Source organism: Pseudochaenichthys georgianus, chromosome 21 (genome assembly GCF_902827115.2).
Source record: "Pseudochaenichthys georgianus chromosome 21, fPseGeo1.2, whole genome shotgun sequence".
NCBI lineage: Eukaryota > Metazoa > Chordata > Actinopteri > Perciformes > Channichthyidae > Pseudochaenichthys > Pseudochaenichthys georgianus.
Genome location: NC_047523.1, coordinates 36,033,492 through 36,055,230, shown reverse-complemented (window position 1 = coordinate 36,055,230; position 21,739 = coordinate 36,033,492). Strand labels below are relative to the sequence as shown.

At 41.5% G+C, this 21,739-nt stretch overlaps 1 protein-coding gene across 4 annotated transcripts in view; it reads left to right on the top strand.

Moving 5' to 3' along the window:
* The window catches only part of rnf17 (ring finger protein 17), a 54,169-nt gene that overhangs the window by 18,884 nt on the left and 13,546 nt on the right, over positions 1-21,739 (top strand). For 3 of the 4 annotated variants that reach the window (XM_034109357.1, XM_034109358.1, XM_034109355.1), the window contains 12 exons: positions 395-536; positions 1,923-2,110; positions 3,240-3,369; positions 3,568-3,730; positions 5,370-5,485; positions 5,611-5,728; positions 6,959-7,073; positions 13,398-13,682; positions 15,905-16,052; positions 16,215-16,327; positions 16,497-16,587; positions 17,984-18,105. In XM_034109357.1, the coding sequence (XP_033965248.1) occupies positions 395-536; positions 1,923-2,110; positions 3,240-3,369; positions 3,568-3,730; positions 5,370-5,485; positions 5,611-5,728; positions 6,959-7,073; positions 13,398-13,682; positions 15,905-16,052; positions 16,215-16,327; positions 16,497-16,587; positions 17,984-18,105 (1,731 nt within the window). The remainder of the gene's footprint in view (positions 1-394; positions 537-1,922; positions 2,111-3,239; positions 3,370-3,567; positions 3,731-5,369; positions 5,486-5,610; positions 5,729-6,958; positions 7,074-13,397; positions 13,683-15,904; positions 16,053-16,214; positions 16,328-16,496; positions 16,588-17,983; positions 18,106-21,739) is intronic. The other variant, XM_034109356.1, reaches the window with a different exon arrangement.

Sequence of the window (21,739 nt, the reverse complement as noted above, 5' to 3'; positions counted from 1 at the left end):
GTTTGTGGAGTAAGCTCTCAACTCTATTGATTTCACTCGCACCAAACACCAATTATTGCTCTCTCCTGGTGTTTCACGTGATGATACCCCTGGAAATAATTACTGCTTTATTCCTTATTCCTAAGTATGCATGCTGCGTGTATTTGTTGTCTTGTGTTGTGATGTTTTTTGTTTTGATGGCACCTTTTTGAAAGGGAGAAGCATTTATTTCTCTCATTGTACATGTATAATGACATTAAACGATTATTTTAGCATTTCTGTTTTGCTTTTATTTAGAGAAACTATTCCATCAATTTATTTGGACTGGTTTTTTTTCAATGCCTTTTCTCAGTATTCAAGGTTTGTGTTATGCAGTAATCTTTTTTACTGATTCTTCCTCTCGTCTCTGTTTCAGGGAGGAGGGGAGCACCGAGTCTTCCCTGCAGGAGGTGAACACCCAGCTGAGGAAGGTGTATGAGGGGGTGAATCGGGTGCTGAGTAACTTCGCTCCTCAGGCCATCAGATGTTCCCTCAAGGACCTGGTCCCCTATGACCTGGTAAGAACCACTGAGACTTTATTAAATACACAATCTGTTTGTGTAATAATGTCCTTCCCTGGTGAGGACACGGATAAATGCTTTATGATATGCTGTCCATTTCAGTTTCAAACATTTGAAATAACATTCAAAAAGCAGAGATAATTGATGTATGGACTGTGCTCAAATGGATCTTGGGATATGAGGTCCCGAACACTTTTGAAGTACTTTTGTTTAGGAAACCTCACAAGGAGCATTGTCCTATACGGAGACCAATATCTTGTTCGGATTCTGATAGCATCAACGAAAAAAGCAATTACCAGGAAATCGCTACAGGAGGAACCCCCTACAGCAGGGGTGTCAAACTCAATTTCATCGCGGGCCACATCAGCATTATTGTTGCACTCAAAGGGCCGGTTGTAACTTTAAGACTATATAAAAATACATGTATAAATGTTTAATATATATAAAATAATGTATTATATATTACATGATTGCCTCTGCATTGGATTATTATGGGATAGGGTAATAACTTCATAATTAACTACATCTGAAAGCAGAAGTCTAGAGCAAATAATTGCAAGTCTCTTCAGTGAGAATGTTACAAAATGATTTTAAAAGAAAAGCCAAAATCTGGAGAGAAAAAAAAAGTGACATTTTGAAAAGAAAAGTGAACTTCTGAGAAAAAATACATATTTGAGATGCATTGTGGGACATGTAGTTTATGAGCAACGTGCTTCTGTAAAGCGGCATGTAACCGTATAATAAACATTATATTCTTTGCAAGCTCTTGTGGAGCCACAGAAAATGAAGTCACGGGCCGGATTTGGCCCCCGGGCCTTGAGTTTGACACCCCTGCCCTACAGCCAATGACTGGTTGGAAGTGGTTCGAGCAATATTCCATATGGAAAGACTCACCCATGTGCTCAGAATGAAACCACCAGAATTTAAAAAAAGAAACAGTTCAATTGGACTGCCTACAAGACCCTTCACTAAGTCACAGCGAACCCTGGCCTTAGTTACATTATGTATAGATAATTATTTGATTTCTGACACTACTTTTGTTTGTATTGTTGTTCCTGATAATAATAAAACCATAATAAAAAGTTTTAAAAAAGTAGAGACAACAACCTCCGAGATAACACAGACTGAGCTGAAGAGAACTTGCACATGTTTACTAATGTTTATTTTGACAATTGTGATAATAAGATAATAAAGATTGATACTAATGTTACATGGGAATTAAGAGTCTGCTGCACTCATGTTACCCAAAGTCACTATTCTGCTTTGTGAAGTGTTTTCCCTTCAGCTTGCTTTCATAATGTGTTTATGTTGTTAATATTGTGGGGTTTTACCAAAAGAGCAGCAGTCGGTGTGTTTACTCTTTGTCTGTTTTTGTTTGTCCAGACAAAGGGCTGGGAAAAAGATGCTCAGGTGAAATTCAGCCGTATGGTGGGCTCTGCAGCGGTGGATATGAGACATAAGGGTCAGGACAGAGACACTCTGCTGGTGGACCTGAATAAAGTTCCCGTCAATCAGTCCAGTGGCAATCCCATCTCCGTCAGAGAGTACCTCGTCCTCAACGAAGTGGCCAGGTACACGTGCTAATTACCACGAAAAAAGTGATTTTCAAAAAAGTATGTATTTGATTTGATGCAATATATTAGAGCTCTACCAAATAGTTAAAGCCTGTATTCATAACACAGACATTTCAATTCTCACGTGCAAATGTCTGTTGTTCCTCGTCCACCGGGGGGGGGACGTCGTGTCACGTGACTTGAATTTTGAATTGAGCCATCCCTTAAGTTATAGATACTATCTCTTTACGTATTAGTGATGGGAATTTGGCTCGGCTCACGAAGAAGAGCCGGCTCTTTCGGGTCCGGCTCTTCATGTCACCACAGAGCCTCAGTATCGCCGCTGCGAGGCTCCGGCGCTTGCAGTTCACGCGCGTGCTCCACTAGCACCCCCCGCCAAGGCTCGCCGGCAGTACACTTTCCGTCACAGGAACACGCTTTGCTGGCGGCAAAAATAATCCCACCAGACTCCTTTGCCCCTCCAACAGAGGGACGTCCTTGTCCTTTTTCCTTTTCGTCATTTCAAGCGATAGAAACTCTCGATCTTGTCTCGATTTTTTTTTATTTCTTTTGGACGCCAAATGACGGCAAGACGCCCCCCTGGTGGAAACGCTGTCTTCAAACACATATTTTTGCAGATTGGCAGATTAAGATTAGCCTAAATGTATGAGTATTATAATATTCCAATAATGAGATTCCAGTGGTGGCTGTGTAGCATTATTTCCAACTCAATAACTCCACTTTTGTTGAGTCCAAAAATCTAAATGTATTGAAATGAGGTAAAAATAATTGTTTCCAAAATCCAAGAAATGGACCATACAGCAGGTTTGACTTGGCCTGCGGATCAAGTAGATGTAAATCACTATAATATATATTTATTGTATTATATTATAGATAATCTCTCAAATGTCAAAAAAATAAATGTTTATTTTTCTTCCGTTCTCCATAAGAAGCATTTTCTGATTGTGAGGAGTTAGGGTTTTGTTAAAGATGTAAAACATGTTTTAGGGTGATGGAGGCCTACAAATATTCCTACTTCTATAGATGTTTTGAAATGAAGCGCCTTGTAAAAAGAAAATATGGGAAATAAACCCATTGTGTTCATCCAGGTCCTAACTTTAGCCTTCTCTCCAAAAACTGCCCTCAGGTATTATGCTCCGGTGAATTTGGGCATGAGGACGCTGCTGTTCTACCCTCCTGAGTATCCCAAGGTCGACACAGAGGTCAATGCTGTTGTGTCCCACATCAACACCCCCACTGACTTCTACATCCAGGTGGTTGTAAAGACTCTCACATGCACTTTATACCAACAGGGCACAGATGTCAGGGATATCATTCAGATTAACTAGAGAGCAAATGTACACGTTTAGCATCTTCCTAAAAATAATTAGATTGTTTCCTTTTTTATTGTCACTATATTTTGTATGTTTAATTTCCTCTGTTGTCACACTCTCTCTTTGCCCCTCCCCCTCCAGGTTGAGAACATGGAGTCTTTGCTGCTCTTTGCAAAGCTTCAGGATTGTTACAATGCGACGATGATGTCTGGAGATGAAGACTTCAACATCTACTGTCCTGTGATGGAGCAGTCCTGCGTCGCCCGGTTCAAGGGCAAGCTGTGGTACAGAGCTCAGATCATAGGTGAGGGGGGGGGGGGTGTGTGTGTGTGTGTGTGTGTGTGTGTGTGTGTCTGTGTGGGTGTGGACCTGTCGCGGTAATTAATTTAGTTGGACGATACATTTTCCTGGAAATGATTGCGATTTCGAGCTAGGAACACCAACATGTTTGCATTGTCGGGCAAATGCATCTTTGATTGCAAACTGTCGGGAAGGTGGGGGCTCTCGGTGCAGTTTACGATTTGTGGTATTGCTAGCTTTTGTCGCTACCTTTTTTAAACAAATGCGACATACCGGCTCATTCAAATCCGTAGGTTCGCCTCGTTGATTTGGCTTGAATCCAAAATACTGCCACACCGGAGAGTAGTTTTGTAACCAATTCCATTTCACTTTAAATTCCCCTCGAGTAAGTCACACGTTGTCTCCTGCTTGTCGCTATATTATTAATTTGGATGCTACACTGCACGAGTCCATTTTTATTTATCGTAAGATGAATCAATTTATCGATTATCGTGTGTGTGTACACAAATAAACAACTTTTGAACACAATACAATTAGGTAAAATATGACCATAAAAACAGATTGAACACAAATAAGAAAAGTTAAAATAACTATACTATTAAAGTCAGTCAGTGTCCCCCTGCTTAAGCCAGTACATGTCCAGGCCCGTCTGAAGTTTGCTAGAAAACATTTAGATGATCCAGAAGAGGATTGGGAGAATGTCATATGGTCAGATGAAACCAAAATAAAACCTTTTGGTAAAAACTCAACTAGACGTGTTTGGAGGAGAAAGAATGCTGAGTTGCATCCGACTATCACACCTACTGTGAAACATGGGGGTGGAAACATCATGCTTTGGGGCTGTTTTTCTGCAAAGGGACCAGGACGACTGATCCGTGTAAAGGAAAGAATGAATGGGGCCATGTATCGCGAGATTTTGAGTGACAACCTCCTTCCATCAGCAAGGGCATTGAAGATGAAACGTGGCTGGGTCTTTCAGCATGACAATGATCCCAAACACACCGCCCGGGCAACGAAGGAGTGGCTTCGTAAGAAGCATTTCTAGGTCCTGGAGTGGCCTAGCCAGTCTCCAGATCTCAACCCCATAGAAAATATGTGGAGGGAGTTGAAAGTCCGTGTTGCCCAGCGACAGCCCCAAAACATCACTGCTCTCGAGGAGATCTGCATGGAGGAATGGGCCGAAATACCAGCAACAGTGTGTGAAAACCTTGAGAAGACTTACAGAAAACGTTTGACCTCTGTCATTGCCAACAAAGGGTATATAACAAAGTATTGAGATGAACTTTTGTTATTGACCAAATACTTATTTTCCACCATAATTTGCAAATAAATTCTTTAAAAATCAGAAAATGTGATTTTCTGGATTTTTTTTTTTGATTTTTTTTTCCTCATTTTGTCTCATAGTTGAGGTATACCTAGGATAAAAATGACAGGCCTCATCTTTTTAAGTGGGAGAACTTGCACAATTGGTGGCTGACTAAATACTTTTACGTAAACACAGCTGCCGAATCAAACATTCTAGTTTCTCTTATGATCCTTGTTTCTTTCAGGCCAAAACTCGTGAGTATTTTTCCTTGAGTGCACAGTCTTTCAATCGGCAATAAAGTAACAGCGATGTTTTGTGTGTGTGTGTGTGTGTGTAGGTAATCCGGCGGGCAAGAAAGTGGAGGTGCAGTATGTCGACTTCGGCATTAAAAAGATTCTGTCAGTGAGCGACTTGAGGAAGATCAAGGACGAGTTCTTCGCCCTTCCTTCCATGGTGAGAGCAAAGATTTGACTGATCCACTAATAAATATTTGTACGCTTTTGTGATAAGAAAACAACATTATCTATGTGTGCTCTAAATATAAGACTTTTTCAGGAAGTGTTTTTTCTGCTTTCCAGGCAATCCACTGCTGTCTGTCAGAAATAATTCCTCTGGATGGAAACACCTGGAGTGAGACCTGCTGCAACAGATTCGTCAGCCTGGCTCAAGATAAACTGGTCACTATCGTGGCTACAGGTACGGTCTGCAAGCCAGAAATCAATTTGCTATCAAGTCTTTGACTTTATCAAATGTTTTGGACTTGTTCAGGTTGCCAACAAATAAGACAAAAACCATAATTGAGGAGCTTAATTTACGTTTATTGTGAATCCTCCAATGTGGCCTTCAATTCCACAGGGGGCAAACGCAACATCTTGCGCAAGAAACGGCTTCTGAGGGCTTCTTAACATTTAATAAACTATGAATGTGTCACATCCACTTAATGGGAAGAAACTCAGCTTTCAGGTAATAATAACCATTTTTAGCTAAACGAAATAAAAGGGTAATAACAAAGGCTCTGAATTAGCCCCGAGCGGAAAAAAATGCTAACGCACTTAGCACAGAACTCACGGTAAAATACCCTTATTACTTATCGGATCTGCACAAACAAGATATCGATTAGCAAGCTGAGATTCCAGATATATTCGTATCATTGAGTGATCAGAACTCAAAGCAAAACCAGACATCACACCACGTAGCATTACGGAGCAAACACGGGAGAAATGTCTAACCTTTTGTTGTTTTCTGATCAAAAGTTGTGTTCAATGGCATTAAAACGATAAAAGCGCTGCTGAAGGTTAATCCAATGTGTCTGTGTCACTTTGAAATGATTTCTGATAATCCATCTTCAATTTTGATGTCAATAACAGCATTTTTTTTTCTGAACCTCTCAAAAGGTTTAATGTCACTTGTTTTGCATCAACGTTGATACAGGATACTTATTATGTTATAGTTTGGATTCCTAAAGCTTTTAGTCTACTATCCCACCATTCAACGGTGGGGTTCACTATAAGTAATGGGGTTTAGTAATTTACATTTTCTTACCATGTTCAATCTGAATTTACTTTAAACATCTATATTGATTCTGACTGTTCTACATCACAGGTGTAACTTTGCTTTGAAAAAAAAGGATTATTAATTTAACCCTTTTTAGAAGTTATAGTCATTTGTTCTGGGAATGTCATTTTCGATCCTGACACCTAAAAAACAGGCTGTGTGTGTGTGTGTGTGTGTGTGTGTGTGTGTGTGTGTGTGTGTGTGTGTGTGTGTGTGTGTGTGTGTGTGTGTGTGTGTGTGTGTGTGTGTGTGTGTGGTGTGTGTGTGTGTGTGTGTGTGTGTGTGTGTGTGTGTGTGTGTGTGTGTGTGTGTGTGTGTGTGTGTGTGTGTGTGTGTGTGTGCGTTTTCTGAATTTTTCCTGTTGCCTTCCAGGGCAACCAGGGTCTCAGCCGCTGCCGGTCAAACTGTTTGAGAGCAGTCTGAACGGACCAGAAGCCAACATCGCCACACTGCTGGTCAAAGAGGAGCTGGCCTCCTTCAAAGACAGGTGACACTTCAACAACTGACATATCCAGAAGTTATTGAGGAAAAAACTATATACTAAAATTTCATTTTAAACAACAGTATTTTTATTTATACACATTTGAAAAGGTTAAATATCTACTAATAAAACCTTGAAAAGCACTTTATTTTCTCTTGTCCCTGACTTTCTCTAGATCAGTGCTTCTCAACTGCTCAGGCCTCGGGACCCACTTTTTTCTTTGTCAATAAATCGCGACCCGAAATGTTTAACCACTCAAATCTATTTAACTAAAAATCGTGCTGTGATATATATATATATACGCTTTTCAAAGTGAAGTACAGTGCTTATATCCCTTCACAGAACTAAAGTATGCTTTTAAAAAAGGTTTAATGAGATGATGGAATCAAAGCTGAACTGTGTAACATAAAAAGGCAGACTTGCTGGAAACCCAACCCCAGAAGGGGATTTTTAGAAATACTAACATATAAACTGGTTGCTAGTGGACTACTTCAGGAAAGTCGGGGGGGGGGGGGGGCTAGTGGAGTACTTCGTGACCGCTGAGCGTGAACGTTGTAACGCAGTTCTCCAGTGAAGGGGGGAGTCTCCCTCCGCAGCCGGTTGGCGTAGTTTTGGCACAGTTCCGTTGTACAGACCGACGTTAACAGCAGCCCTGTCTGTGCACACGGAGACCGACTCTGTCGTCCGGTGATCTAACCGCCTGCTGGAAAAGCTTCACAAGTACGTCGGTATGCAAATGCACTTTGTGACACACGTGACGGTACGCATTTCAGATTGTTGCCGCGCATGCGTACCAGTTATGTGCACCCCTGGTTATACCGCAAAGTTATTCTCCGTGGGGACTTCGGCAACAATCTTGATTCTGATTGGCCAGAAGACTCAAAAAAACATCAGCGAAGATGTTTTATTGAGAAGATGATCACTAGGTGACAGAAGTTTTCAAAACCGTTTTTGGTCTCCGGTACTTCCAGTCCAACGCCGACTGCATGCACAGCGTTAGAAAATCAGGCCTTCAAAATAAAAGTTCGTCTTTTTTCCAAAAAAATAAAATATTTTGTGTTTTTTTTTCTCTTCACTCACACATCTGCGACTCACTCGAAACGGGTCCGCGACCCACCAGTTGAGAACCACTGCTCTAGATCATAGGCTAGTATACGTTTTGCATGTGAGGATCCTTATCAAGCCATGTGTATTTGATCTTAATACACAGCATGATGCATTTCACAGTAAAGGACAACAATGGTACTAATTTATATAAAAACTGTAACTGATGTAAAGAGTGGTAATGTGTAATGAAGTATCAAGCATCCCGACTTTAATTTGTTCTCAGTTCATATTTTGTTTTTCTTTATGGTTTAATAATGTCAATCCTTATTCTCATTTATCTTTACTGTTAGTCCTACTACAAATAAACACGACGTTTATCTTCTGTTAACTTGATTTATTCCATCAACGTACATAACACCAATACAGAGCCATTAACGAACAGTGGACCTCATGCTCCAGGTCTCACACAGACTCAAGAGAGCAACCTAGACTACCGTATATCCTGTAGTATAGGCGCAAAGAGATTACATGTTAACAATCTCATTCTATCTTTTTAAAGAAATAAACTAAACAAAAATAACTTTACATTGCATGAATCATAAAACAATCATACAGTGACTTAAAACAAAAATGTTTAAATTCCCTGAGTAGTCAACATAATTAGGGAAACATTTAAGAAACAAATACATAAACAAAGGTGTTTTACAATGTTCCATTTCAACAGACACTTTAACCCAGATCCCATTGTCCTTCACTGAGTGCTTTTAAGAGCACAAGAGCCGAAGCTCCTTTTTTTGTGAGACAGTCAGCGAGCTGAGATTTTGTGTCTGACCAACGCACCTGCTTGATCCTCTTGCTCTGTATGAGCTCCTTAATGCTACTGATTTCCAACCTGAGTCTCTTCTCTGTGACTTGTTTTGTGGACTTGAGCGCATCGAACAGAGAGTGGTTATCAGTCACACAGAGTACAGGGGGTGCATTCAGTCCAGCATTTCCAGTAAGTGAGCTCAGAAAATAGTGTGGCTAGAAAAATTGCATTGTCTACCCCATCTGACATGGCAAGAGTTTCCCCTGCAAGGGTACTGCGAACCACTCGTCTGATTTTCTTTGAATGCCAACAGAGGGGGGAAAACTTCCCTCTTTCTCCCATAAGTGTTATAAAAGTACCTCCCTGTGTGCCTCCGTCTGGGAGGTTTCCAAATGAAGCATCACTGAAAACTATCAAGTTCAAAGCATCACTGTTTCCCAGATGTTGAAATCTAAGTGTCACCTTTTCAGACTTTAGTTTACGGATGATCTTATTAGCATCATGAACAGACTGTACTGTTGCCCCTTTTATATTAGAAGCCAAACAACATGAATCAAACATTACATCAGGTCTTGTCTGTTTAGCAACCCATAGGATCTGTCCTATTTTTGATCGTAACTGCTCTCTCTCAGTTTCGTTGAGGGGTTCATTTCTCTGTGTGGCCCGACTTGCTTGTATGGGAATAGGCTCCAGGTTCTCGATGTAACTTTGTTGATGTACCTGAACTTCACCGTTAACAGTTACCAAATCCATTCCTACATAGGAGAACTTTTCATGCTCCTCACGCCCAACCTTGAATGCAGACTGCAGTTGGGGGATCACATTGGATGAAAAGTTTGATGAGCCTGCCCAAAGAAAATCATCTACATGACACGCAAGCATCCCAGTGACCTTACATTGCTCATCCAACCAGTAAAAGACTGCCGGATCCACCTGTGACACTCTACCACCAGTACTCAGCATGATTTCCTTCACTTTGTTGTACCAATATAGTGATGCATCTGCAAGACCATATACACATTTCTTTAGTTTCCATACAACATGTTGACATCCTGCCTCTAGAGGGGGGCGGATATAAATATCCCTGGATAGCTCCATACCTTGCAAGAATGCAGATTTGATGTCCATAGAATGGACTTCCCACTGGTTTTGACATATCACTGATAACATAAGTCTAAGTGAATCTGTGGCACATGTAGGGGAATCTTTCGGTAAATCTTGAATATTCAGCTCTTCAAAACCTCTGGCAACCAGTCGGGCTTTAGGCACTATACCCTTGGGAGTGTCCTTAAGACTACAAACCCATCTGGTGGAAATGCATTTCTGCCCTGCATCTTCAACTTCCTCATATACATTATTATTGTGCCAGTTCTTTATTTCTTCCTGTTTAGCTGCATCAAATGAGATGTCTTTGATTACAAGTACATCAGCTTCTTGTCTTCTGTTTCAATGTTGAGATTATCAACCTGTGAGATATCAATTGATTCCTTTTGCCCATCACTACCATCATTCTCTAGATGTTGCATGTTATACCAGGTTTTATATTTCCCCGTAGCCTTGCCTGATCTCCCTAAGACTCTTGCTTTAAGTAGAGTATTGTCACCTCTGTTCATATATGTTACAGTCTGTCCTGTTTTTAAACTCACACCTGCAGAAGGGGCAGGATTATTGTGGGCATTAGGCCTCTGCGCCATTTCAGTTTGTGTTACGCTACTCAAAGTATTTGGAGGATCGATCGCTTCACTTGTATTGGCTTCCCTGTCACCGAATTGTTGTTCATTCTCTGTATTTTGCTCACTGTCTAAACTACCAGTTGCATTGTTTATACCTTGCTCACTTCCTGCTTCTGTGTCAGCATCATTTTGTACCATTTGCTCTTCATTAACCTTTGTGTTCACCTTGGAAAGCCTAGAGTGATGCACTCTCACTAGACAACCACCATGCCTCACAAAAACAACAGCCCCATCCTGACCAATAACTATCCCTGGTCCTTTCCACTCAGTGCATTCAGCTCGTTTGTAATACACCTTGTCACCCATCTCATATTTCTCATCTGTGGGTCTGAGCTGCTTACGTAGTGCTCGTCTTATCCTTTCTGAGCACTCTGCTTCAGTAAATGCTTTTCTAGAGGCATGCAAGGCTGAAATGTGCTCTCCTACTCTAGCACTCATAGTGGTACCTTCTAGCGCAGGTGGTTTATCAACCAGTACAGAAGGAAGGTTGGGGTTCTGGCCAAACACCAGTTGATGAGGACTGTAGCCGTGCACATTGAGCATACTGTTCTTAGCCATGAGAGCCCAGTCTAGGGCTGTTTGCCAGTCACATCCATTTTCCCGTCTGACCTTCTGGATGATGTTGGTGAGGGTCTGATTGTGTCTCTCCAGTAGCCCATTGCTCCAGGGGCTGTATCCAGCCGTGGTTTTTGTCTCAGTGTTAAAGTTCTCTGCCATGTTACGGAACTCTGCATTGTTGAATTCTCCTCCATTGTCACTGTAAATTCTCCGTGGTGGGCCGTGGACGCTGATCCATGTATGAAGGAAAGAGTTCACCATCACAGAGGAGTTCTTTGTTTTCACAATGCTTCCAGCGCTGAAACGTGTAAATTGGTCAATGATGTGGAGGTACCATAAACTTGGTTCCAACTCGTGCAGGTCCACTGCCACCGTTTCATTGTACTCTGAAGCCAGAGGCAAGCCCACAGCAGGCTTCGGCTTGGTCTTGCTGTATCTCTGGCATATGTCACATTCCTGTACTATTTGTTGTAAAATAGTGTCACAATCTTTGTCTTTATTTCCCGAACTGCGGAGGAGTCGCTGTAGTCTTTCTGCGGAGGCGTGACCAAACTGTTTGTGTAGTTTCAGGAGAGCTTTGTGTTTCTCATTTGAGGTCATATTTTCTGTGACTGTAAGGACCTCATCTTCATTCTGGCTGTCTTCTGTGACTGTAAGGACCTCATCTTTCATTTCAATTTGATTCAATCCTGTGTCCTTGTCTCTGATATCTATACAGTAGTGTCCTGAACTGGTGAGTTCAAGAGGGATATTCTGTTTAAACATCACAGCTCTATCATTCTCCATGTCCAAGATGGTTCCTGCCCTTTTCAGTGAAGTCTTACTCAGAAGTAGTGGGATATCAGCTTTGACTACTTCAGTTTCCACTCGACATTTTGTCTGTCCTATTTTGGCAGGCAGGTGCAGTATTCTGGAGGAATGCACTATATTTCCATCTCCAAAACGGAATGGTCTGGAGCTTGGAGTTTCACTTTTCACAATCTGGTTCACTTGACTTTGACTGAGATCAGCGACAAAGCTGTCCAACCATTTTTCTCCACACACTGTGCGGGTACATGCAGTGTCAATGATAGCCGTCCCTAAAGACTCCGTTAGGAATACCTCTGATTCAGACAGTGAGGCTTTAGTAAACAGTGTAATGTCACATTCCTCTACCTTTGTTCGATCTTCAGTTAGCTTTACTTGTTCGCTACTCTTGTGAGGACAGTCTTTAGCCCAATGGAACGTGCTCTGACATATAGCACATTTTGATCTCTTACCGAACCTATCCAGTGGGTTGGTACCCTGTGACTGTTGCCTTTGTTGTCCAACTTGTCCAAACTGCTGCGTTGTTGGACGTCTGAATCTTCCTTGTGAGCGTTGCTCTGTGAATAACGCTTCATCGTTAACATGTATTCCGTTTGATGTGCCGCCTTGCACTCTCCCCCCAAAGATCCTCTTCAGCGCGGACTTCATTGCAGCAAACGTTAAATCTGTACACGCAGTCAGCGCCATTTGTCTATTTTTCTCGTCTAGACAAGCCGTGTCCAAAAGTTTAAAAGCTAGCACGGCGTCAGGAAGAGTCATGTCGTACTTTTTCATTCGGTTGTATCGCTGTTCAAAGTCAATCACATAGTCCGCCATGGACACGGAGCTCTCCTTTTTGATACAGTCAAAAAAAGAGTAAGCATCGTATGCGCGGTCTCTCTCTTCTTTGAGAAACATGCCATCTAGTTTTGCTAGCAGTGTGTCCATACCATTGTCGTTGTTCAAATCCACAGCGGGTATTTCCATGGCGATGTCCCTTGCCCTTCCTTCCAGCCCCAGGACAACGGCGAGGGCTTGTTTCTTCTTATCAAGTTCAGTAACCAGCTGCCAAATGGCGATTTCATTTTTCCAACACTCGTATGGTCGGGATTCGTCGAACTTCGGTGGAACTTTGTAGTTAGCAGTAGCCATCTTCTGCTAACCATCCTCTGCTACCAATGTTAGTCTACTACAAATAAACACGACGTTTATCTTCTGTTAACTTGATTTATTCCATCAACGTACATAACACCAATACAGAGCCATTAACGAACAGTGGACCTCATGCTCCAGGTCTCACACAGACTCAAGAGAGCAACCTAGACTACCGTATATCCTGTAGTATAGGCGCAAAGAGATTACATGTTAACATTTACTTCTTCATTTTGTTCCCTTTAGGTCTGCTCCCTGCAGACCTAAATCCCTGCAGGAGACACGTGGGTCCTCTGCTGAAGACTCAACTGATGCCATTTGGGACTCTCCACTTGAGCTGGGTTTGGACACAGAGAGCGTTGACACTCCTGAGCAGAAAACCCCTGGAGATCAGACTGAGGAGCAGCCGGAGTTTGATGCTCAGCTGAAGCTCCCCGATCAACTCAAAGACCTGAAAGTCCGAGTCAGCCACGTCAACTCGCCGAGCAGCTTCTACATTCAGCTCACCCAGAACGACGCCCAGCTCAAAAAGTCAGCAGCTAAAAAAACAAAACCACTTTCTCAAATATTTTACTACATATTGATAGAGAGACAATTTAGTAAATAGAGTGCCGCAGTGACGCGTCCTAAAACCCGGAAGTAAGTTAGCATTTTACCACTTCCGGTTCCTTCGTCAAAAAGCAACGCAATCTCTCCATAGGATGGTGGAAAATAGCTGAACTAAGGCTGTGGTTGAGACGCATTGAAGAGACAGATCACGTTTTGTTCTACGACATCAAACACATCAGCAGTGATTTCTGAAGAGTTGACGTGTCTGAAAAACGATGGTTGTTAACAAGTGGCTGAATAGGACTACAGAAGTTGTCCAGGCCGTTGTACGTCATTACGCCGAACACGTAAACACTCTAAGGTTCTTTGCCCTGTTCTGCTTGAAAGCAAGTACCTGCCTCCTCCAAAGTGTTCAAACAAACGCTTCAACTTGTTCCATTTAGAGTCTGTAGTTTGAATATGGATCTTAAGACGGCGTGACGTTGAAGCAGCGACCCTGCTGTAGTTCCTTTATAGCACAACGTTAGCATTTTGCTTCTGGCGACTAGATTTATGATTTGAAAATTATAAAAGTAGACATGTGGAGATAATCCGGCTGAACAAAACGTGATCCGTCTCTTAAATGTGTCTCAACCACAGACCTGATTTCCAGCTATTTTCCAAAATCCTATGGAGAAATTGCGTTTTTGTTGAAGGAACTGGAAGGAGTTTGCTTCCGGGTTTTAGGACGCGTCACCGTGGCACTCTATAGAGATCAGAGATTAGATTCCTTTATTGTCACTACACAGAGTACAGCGAAATTCCAAGCATTCCCGATGGTGCAATCACACATAACAGACAGTATAAGTATCATGTTGACAATACAAGCTGAAACTTTTCATATATAATATATAAAGTGACTATAAATTGGACCTGTGATGTAACGATACACATATGTTTCTAGTTCGGTAAAGCAGGAATAAACAAATACAACTATCCTGTTTAATGCTGCATACACTCCTTCCTAAAAGGCAACAGATCACTGGGCTATAATACTTAAAACCTGCTATGAAATTGAAAATACTTTAATATATATATTAGTGCTGTCAAAATTATCGCGTTAACGGCGGTAATTAATTTTTTGAATTAATATTTAAATAATTAATATAAAATATTTAACGCATGTGCAGAATGGCCCGCCCCATACGTGCCACCAGTGGCAGCGCCAGGGTATGGCTGGGGTAGGCTACACCCATACCAAGAAATGGCTTAGCCCCACCATGAAAAATGATGTTAAAGTAAGCAAAATAAAGTCTGCCAACTCGCGCGGAGTAAATTGCACAGACAACAGTTAGTAAGATTGATTTCAGTAGCCACGGTTTTGAAAACTTTTGTCACGTAGTGATCGTCTTCTCAATAGAACATCTTTGATAACGGCGTGGTGTTGCAGGAAGTCCCGACGCAGAATACTCTTGCTGTAGTACAGGGGTGCACATAACTGGTACGCAGGTTATGGCGTAATCTGAAATGCGTACCGTCACTTGTGTCACAAAGCGCATTTGCGTACCGACGTACTTGTGAAGCTTTTCCAGAAGGCGGTTAGATCACCGGACGACAGGGTCGTTCTTCGTGTGCACAGACAGGGCTGCTGTTAACGTCGGTCTGTACAACGGAACTGTGCCAAAACTACGCCAACCGGCTGCGGAGGGAGACTCCCCCCTTCACTGGAGAACTGCGCTAAAACAGCTGATCACAACGTTCACACTCTGTGGTCACGAAGTACTCCACTAGCCCCCCCCCCCCTGTCGACTTTCCTGAAGTACTCCCCCGTTGATAGAAATCAACACGTAATGAATTAAGACCCCACGGTTTGATGATTGATAGGTGTGTGGGTTGTCTTTAATTTTGACACGCAGAAAAATGTTATAATAAACATAGATACTGTATGTTAAATTGATATATCCGCCTTCTTTCATTTATCTTTCCATTCCCACAACAATATACATAAATAAATGGCATATTTTGGACATAGTTCGAATGGTGATTAATCATGATTAATTAATTTTTAAGCTGTGATTAATCTGATTAAAAATTGTAATCGTTTGACAGCCCTAATATATATATATAGTATAATTAAAAATGAAACTTGAGAATTAGTGATTAAATTACTTCCAACGTGGCTATATTTAAATAAAGTTGAATCTAATCTTAAAACCCTTTTTCAGGATCTGTGAGCTGGTGAAGAAGCAGTGTGCGCGCATGGACGCCGAAGATATAATGTGGAAGGCCGACATTTACTGCGCTGCTCAGATCGACGGGGTTTGGGAGAGAGGACAGATCTGCTCCGACGTCGAGTCAGACAACATCGCAGAGGTATAAAAACCTGATCCAGAACATCACTGCTGCATAAGGAATAATTCAATAAGTCAGAGTTAGGGTATTTGATATTCAGTTTAAAGCATTCAGTAAATGTGATTATGATTTAAATGTAAATTGTTAATATTGACTGACTGCGTCTCTATTGGCTGGTATCAGGTTCTGCGCTGTGACCATGGCAACAAGGTGAAGATCCAGATCAGCGACCTGCGGCCCCTCCGTCCCTCACTGACGGGTGCTCTGGCACTGGAGTGCACTCTCACTGACATCAGGTTACACACACACACACACACACACTTCAACCTTTTGCAAGCTGAGTTTTTGAAGTGCGATCGCCAGAAGTAGAGAGCTAACGTTAAACTCTATAGGAACTTCGTCGCTTTCTCCGTGTTTCGTGGCTTATTTTTTCTCACCTTGATTTCTTCTTCCCCCTAATTTCAGGCCGGCAGGAGGCAGATCCACCTGGACGGCTACAGCCTGCGACCTGATCTCCTTCTACCTGGCTGGAGCCTCGGCTATGGTCACCATCAAGGTCTTTTGCTCTAGCTCAATTACCCTAATGTACATACAATATATTTGTGTTTGTTAATTTAGAGACGGGTACAAATCTGCATTTCACCAGTTGAGCCCCGAGCCTGTTTTTCTCAAAGTAATGATAAACCTGTGAGTTGGATGTATAAGTGTCAGAATCAATATAGAATTTTTTTTGTTTTAAAGTAAATTCAGTTTGAACATTATAGTGGCCGTCCAAAAATAAAACATTACTTATAGTGAAAACCATCCTTGGATGATGGGTTAGTAGACCAAAAGCTTTAGGAATCCAAACTATAACATTTAATAAGTACCCTGTATCAAGATTGATGCAAAACAAGTGACCTTTTACCTTTTTTAGAGATTTAGAAAAAAAAAAAACTTCTGGGGTCATTTGGGTGCATTTTCCATATCTGTTGCCCCCGTCGGTCGATTTTGATGATTGACACCTCTTTTTAACCGTTACAGCCAATAGAATCGAGGGGAAGTTCCTAAAATCCATCTAAACATTACCCATTGGTGAATGAGAGATGCGCAGCCAGAATGCCCAAAACCGGAAGCTGTCATCCACTCTCGTAGCAGCTAATATGAAATCTCCGTTATTGACATAAATATGAAGATGGATTATCAGGAATCATTTCAAAGTGACACATTGGATTAACCTATGGATTAACCTTCAGCAGCGTTTTTATCGTTTTAATGCCATTGAACACAACTTTTGATCAGAACATCAGCATAGGTAAGAATTTCTCTCTACGTCGTGTGAGGTCTGGTTTTGCTTCCCATGTTCGGATCGCTGAGTGATGAACATCTGAGGCGTGTGGCGCAGTGGATAGAGTCTTGGTGTTGGGATCAGGGGAGCACAGGTTCAAACCCCACTGCAGTCAGCATGTCATTGTGTCCCTGAAGACTCTTCACCCCAAATTGCTCCTGTGGGGATTGTCCACAGTATTGAGTATGTTAGTCGCTTTGGATAAAAGCGTCTAACAAGTAACATGTAATGTAATGATACTAATATATCTGGAATCTCAGCTTGCTAATCGATTTCTTGTTTGTGCAGCATTTATTCGCTCGGGGCTAATTCAGAGCCTTTGTTATTACCCTTTTGTTTCGTTTAGCTAAAAATGGTTAATATTGTCTGAAAGCTGAGTTTCTTCCCGTTAAGTGGATATGACACATTCATAGTTTATTAAATGTTAAGAAGCCCTCAGACGCTGTTTCTTGCAAGGTTTTGCGCGGGCCGTGGGTTTAACTGGTTAAAGGCTGGAAATGGCTATCCGATGTTTCAAAGTGTATCTTCTAAAAAATAATAATTACTCAAAGTCAGTGGCTTTAAATTTGCTCTAATATTAAAAATCTAATATTTCTGTCTCTCTCTCCTCTCTCTTGTTGTTCAGAAGTTGACAGACGAGCATCCGGTTCCCGTCATTCTGTCCTGCTCCAACAAGACGGGACGGTTTGTCAGCATCGCAGACTTTCTCGTGAGCGAAGGCCTCGCCCTCAGGGAGAGGAAACCAAGGTCTGTCAAATGCATGGACGTTTGTGTTTGTGTGTGTGATTATATGATACATGCAGTGTTAATTTTGGCAGCTAATTTTTATTTAGTCTTTAGACGAAAATGGTTGTTTGTTTTTAGTCCTTTTATCCTTCATAGTTTTAGTCGATGAAAAATCATTACATTTTAGTCAACTTTTAGTCGAGATGTTTCCTCTCTTTAACCCGTTTAGCCCTGAGCCTGTTTTTCAGGTCTCAGGCTCGAACATGACATTTCCAGAACAAATGACCATATCTTCCCTTCTAAAAGGGTTAAATTAATAATCTTCTCTCTCAAAGTAATGATAAACCTGTGAGTTGGATGTAGAAAAGTCAGAATCAATATAGATGTTTTTTATTTTAAAGAAAATTCAGATTGAACATAGTAAAAAAAACTGTAAATTATAGTGTCCCTCCAAAAATATTTTTTTACTTAGTGAAAACTACCCTTGGATGATGGTAAGGTAGACTAAAAGCTTTAGGAATCCAAAGTACAACATATAATAAGTACCCTGTATCAAGATTGATGCAAAACAAGTGACATTTGACCTTTTTAGACAGATTTAGCAACAAAAACGGAGGTGATTTGGGTGGAAATGGCCGTTTTTACCGTTTCTCTGGAACCCATTTTGGTGATTGACATCTCTTTTTGACCGTTAGAGGCGAGCCAATAGAATCGAAGGGGAATTTAGGCCATGTTACCAGTTCTAGCTACCTACAGGGTTCCCGCGGGGTCTTACATTTGATCATCTGAATTTAAGGCCTTAAAAGGTCTTAAATATGACCAAAACAATAAGAAAGGTCTTAAATATGATTTAGATCAGTGGTTCTACCCCCTTTGAAAAAAAAAATTCAGCCACGTACCCCCTAATCAGCGCAAAAACTATTTGTTAGGGAAGAAATGCCTATATAAAGAGGTACAGTACAGCCTTGCACCATCAGTGTCTGATTTATTGAAACAACAACATTGTAACTGAGAAACACTTAAATGCTACATTTCAAATGTTTAGAATACATCACTAAATTCATGGCAAACCAATTTTAACATCATGCAATACTACGACCAAGACGACATTAGTTGCATTGAACTGATCTTTTTAATAAGTTGTACTTACAATGTAGTGAAACATGGGCTTGTGCTTCACTGAGGATCTTTGTCATTCTGACAGCGAGGCAACTGCAGTTATTACACTTCGCGTTTTGAAATATGTGTAACTCTGGTGTATTAGGGGTGTAACGGTACACGTACCCGTACCGAAATTATTCGGTACGGGCCCTTCGGTTCGGTACCGAACGAATATAACGTTAAACGTAAAAAATTGAGAAAGTGAACAACTTCTTGGAAGTAATCTGAGGTGCTGCGTCGCAGCATTCAGAGTAATTTCCTCACATTGGGCTCATCGCGTCATAGAGCGAGCAAGTCATTTCATTGGATGAGAGGGCATGCTATGAGAGCTGGTCAGAGGGATGCGTTCATATTTAGTCGGTAATTTGAGGAACTGTCGAAAATTAATGGCGAACGCAGATAAAGTTGAGCTCGAAAATCCTCCAGCATCATTGAAGTCTCCGGTTTGGGAACATTTTGGTTTCGCAGTTACGTACAAGGATGACGGACAAAGACAGGTGGACCGAACCAAAGCTGTTTGTCGGCATTGTTCAACTAAAATTGGTTACGCGGCTGGCAATACATCAAACTTGCACACTCTTGAAAAGGCATCACCCGAACGTGAATATAACCGGTACCAAAAGACTGAAGTGCAAACCCAACTCCCACTAGCATTTAAGCCTCCACCACTCGCAAAAACTTCAGACCGAGTCAAAGCTATTATAAACGCCAAATATCCTTATGTTGCCATGTTAGCAAAGCGCTACCTGGCTGTATCTGCTACCTCTGTCCCTAGCGAGAGGGTGTGTTCTCCACAGCAGGAGACATTGTTAGTGCCAGCTGATCTGCCCTTTCAGCAGCCATGTGGACAAGTTCATCTTTCTTTAAACAACATGAAAATACAATGACAAGCAAGTCATAATGTCTAACTGGCTGCTTAGGTACAGTACAGTTCAGATACAGATTATTTCAGTTCATCGAAATGCTGCACCTTAATGTTTATTTTATTATATTTTGTATTTATTTGAGTGAATACATTATTCACAGTTTAATAATAATTAAAAAAAATATATATATGTTTTGTTTTGTGAAAAAAAATTCTGCTGAACCGAACCGTGACCAAAAAACCGAGGTACGTACCGAACCGAAATGTTTGTGAACCGTTACACCCCTAGTTAATATAAAAGCCACACTGCTCAAACATCGTTACTTTTCCTAAAATTGGTTTATTTATTTATTTTGGGGCGTGGAAAATGAAGAGAAAAAAATATATGAGCATTTTATGAGCATGGGATTTTCACCCCTCATATAAACATATAATGCTGCGCTATACTTGCCAAGCAACGCTTATTGTTTAGGTCCTTTTGATAAGCAGGCAGTCATATCATTAACTAGAACTAGCTAGATCTGATAGATTTGGACATAAACGCGAGTGAAGTCTAACCAGACGCGAGAGAGGGATCAGATGTCCGATCAGCTGCTGCTGACGGAGAACACGCAGCTCTGCATGATCACAGCTCCGCCGCGGACCGTTGAGTCGAGCAAAATACACTAAGAGTTAGACCTAACACACTTAGCTTGTTCATCTACTCTGGAAATAGCTAAACTAGTTATAAATATACGTATTCTTTACTGTCGGGTCACTTATTACAGGTTCAGCGAGCTGCACGAGCCTGACGGGCTGTCAGGAGAGGGAGAGGAAAAGAGAGCACCCCTTTTATTTTTCCCATTTTATTATCCAGAGTTTCTGTAAACCTTTGAAGAAAGTAGTTAATCTACTATTAGTAGTTTGTTTAAATGCATTACTTATGTTGTTTTTTCATTAACATAAAATAAATCTCACGTACCCCCTGCAGTACTACAACGTACCCCTAGGGGTCCGCGTACCCCCATTTGAGAACCACTGATTTAGAAGGTCTTAAAAACGATGGGATTTGAAAGGTACTTCTGTGTAGCGATCGCGTCTAAATGTGTTTGGGGGAAATGTCCGGGCTGCAAAGTAACCTGTACGATAAGAGCCTTTCAGTTCCCCCCAACAATTTGTATTGAAATGAATCAACATGGAACCAGTAATCACTAACTTTGTTTCTCCCGGCCCCTTATTGGAAAACACCCAGCTAGTAACCTAGCAACCAAGCTTCAGCTAGCGGCAGTCAGAAACTCATGTATCTTCAAATCTACTTACAAATAAATATGGGGAAGTGTAAGTTAAATTTGGTTGGAAAACATCGAATTTAGTGCTTGGTTGAAACCAGTGGAGGGAACGTGTTTGAAGCTCGCTGCACCCGTTGGTTTTGCTAGTGCAGCGTTAGCTAGTGCAGCAGCTCCCGCAACAACACCGGGGGACCTCCGGGCGACGTTTGGGTCTACGTCAACCCTAAAGCGGAGGTGCTGTAGATGCTAAATACCGTAGTTAAACACCAATCATACAACAGCAACACACCAATCATACAACAGCAACGATGAAATAGTGTAGCCAAGGCAGCAGAGCTCTGAATATAGCTCGTTACTTTCT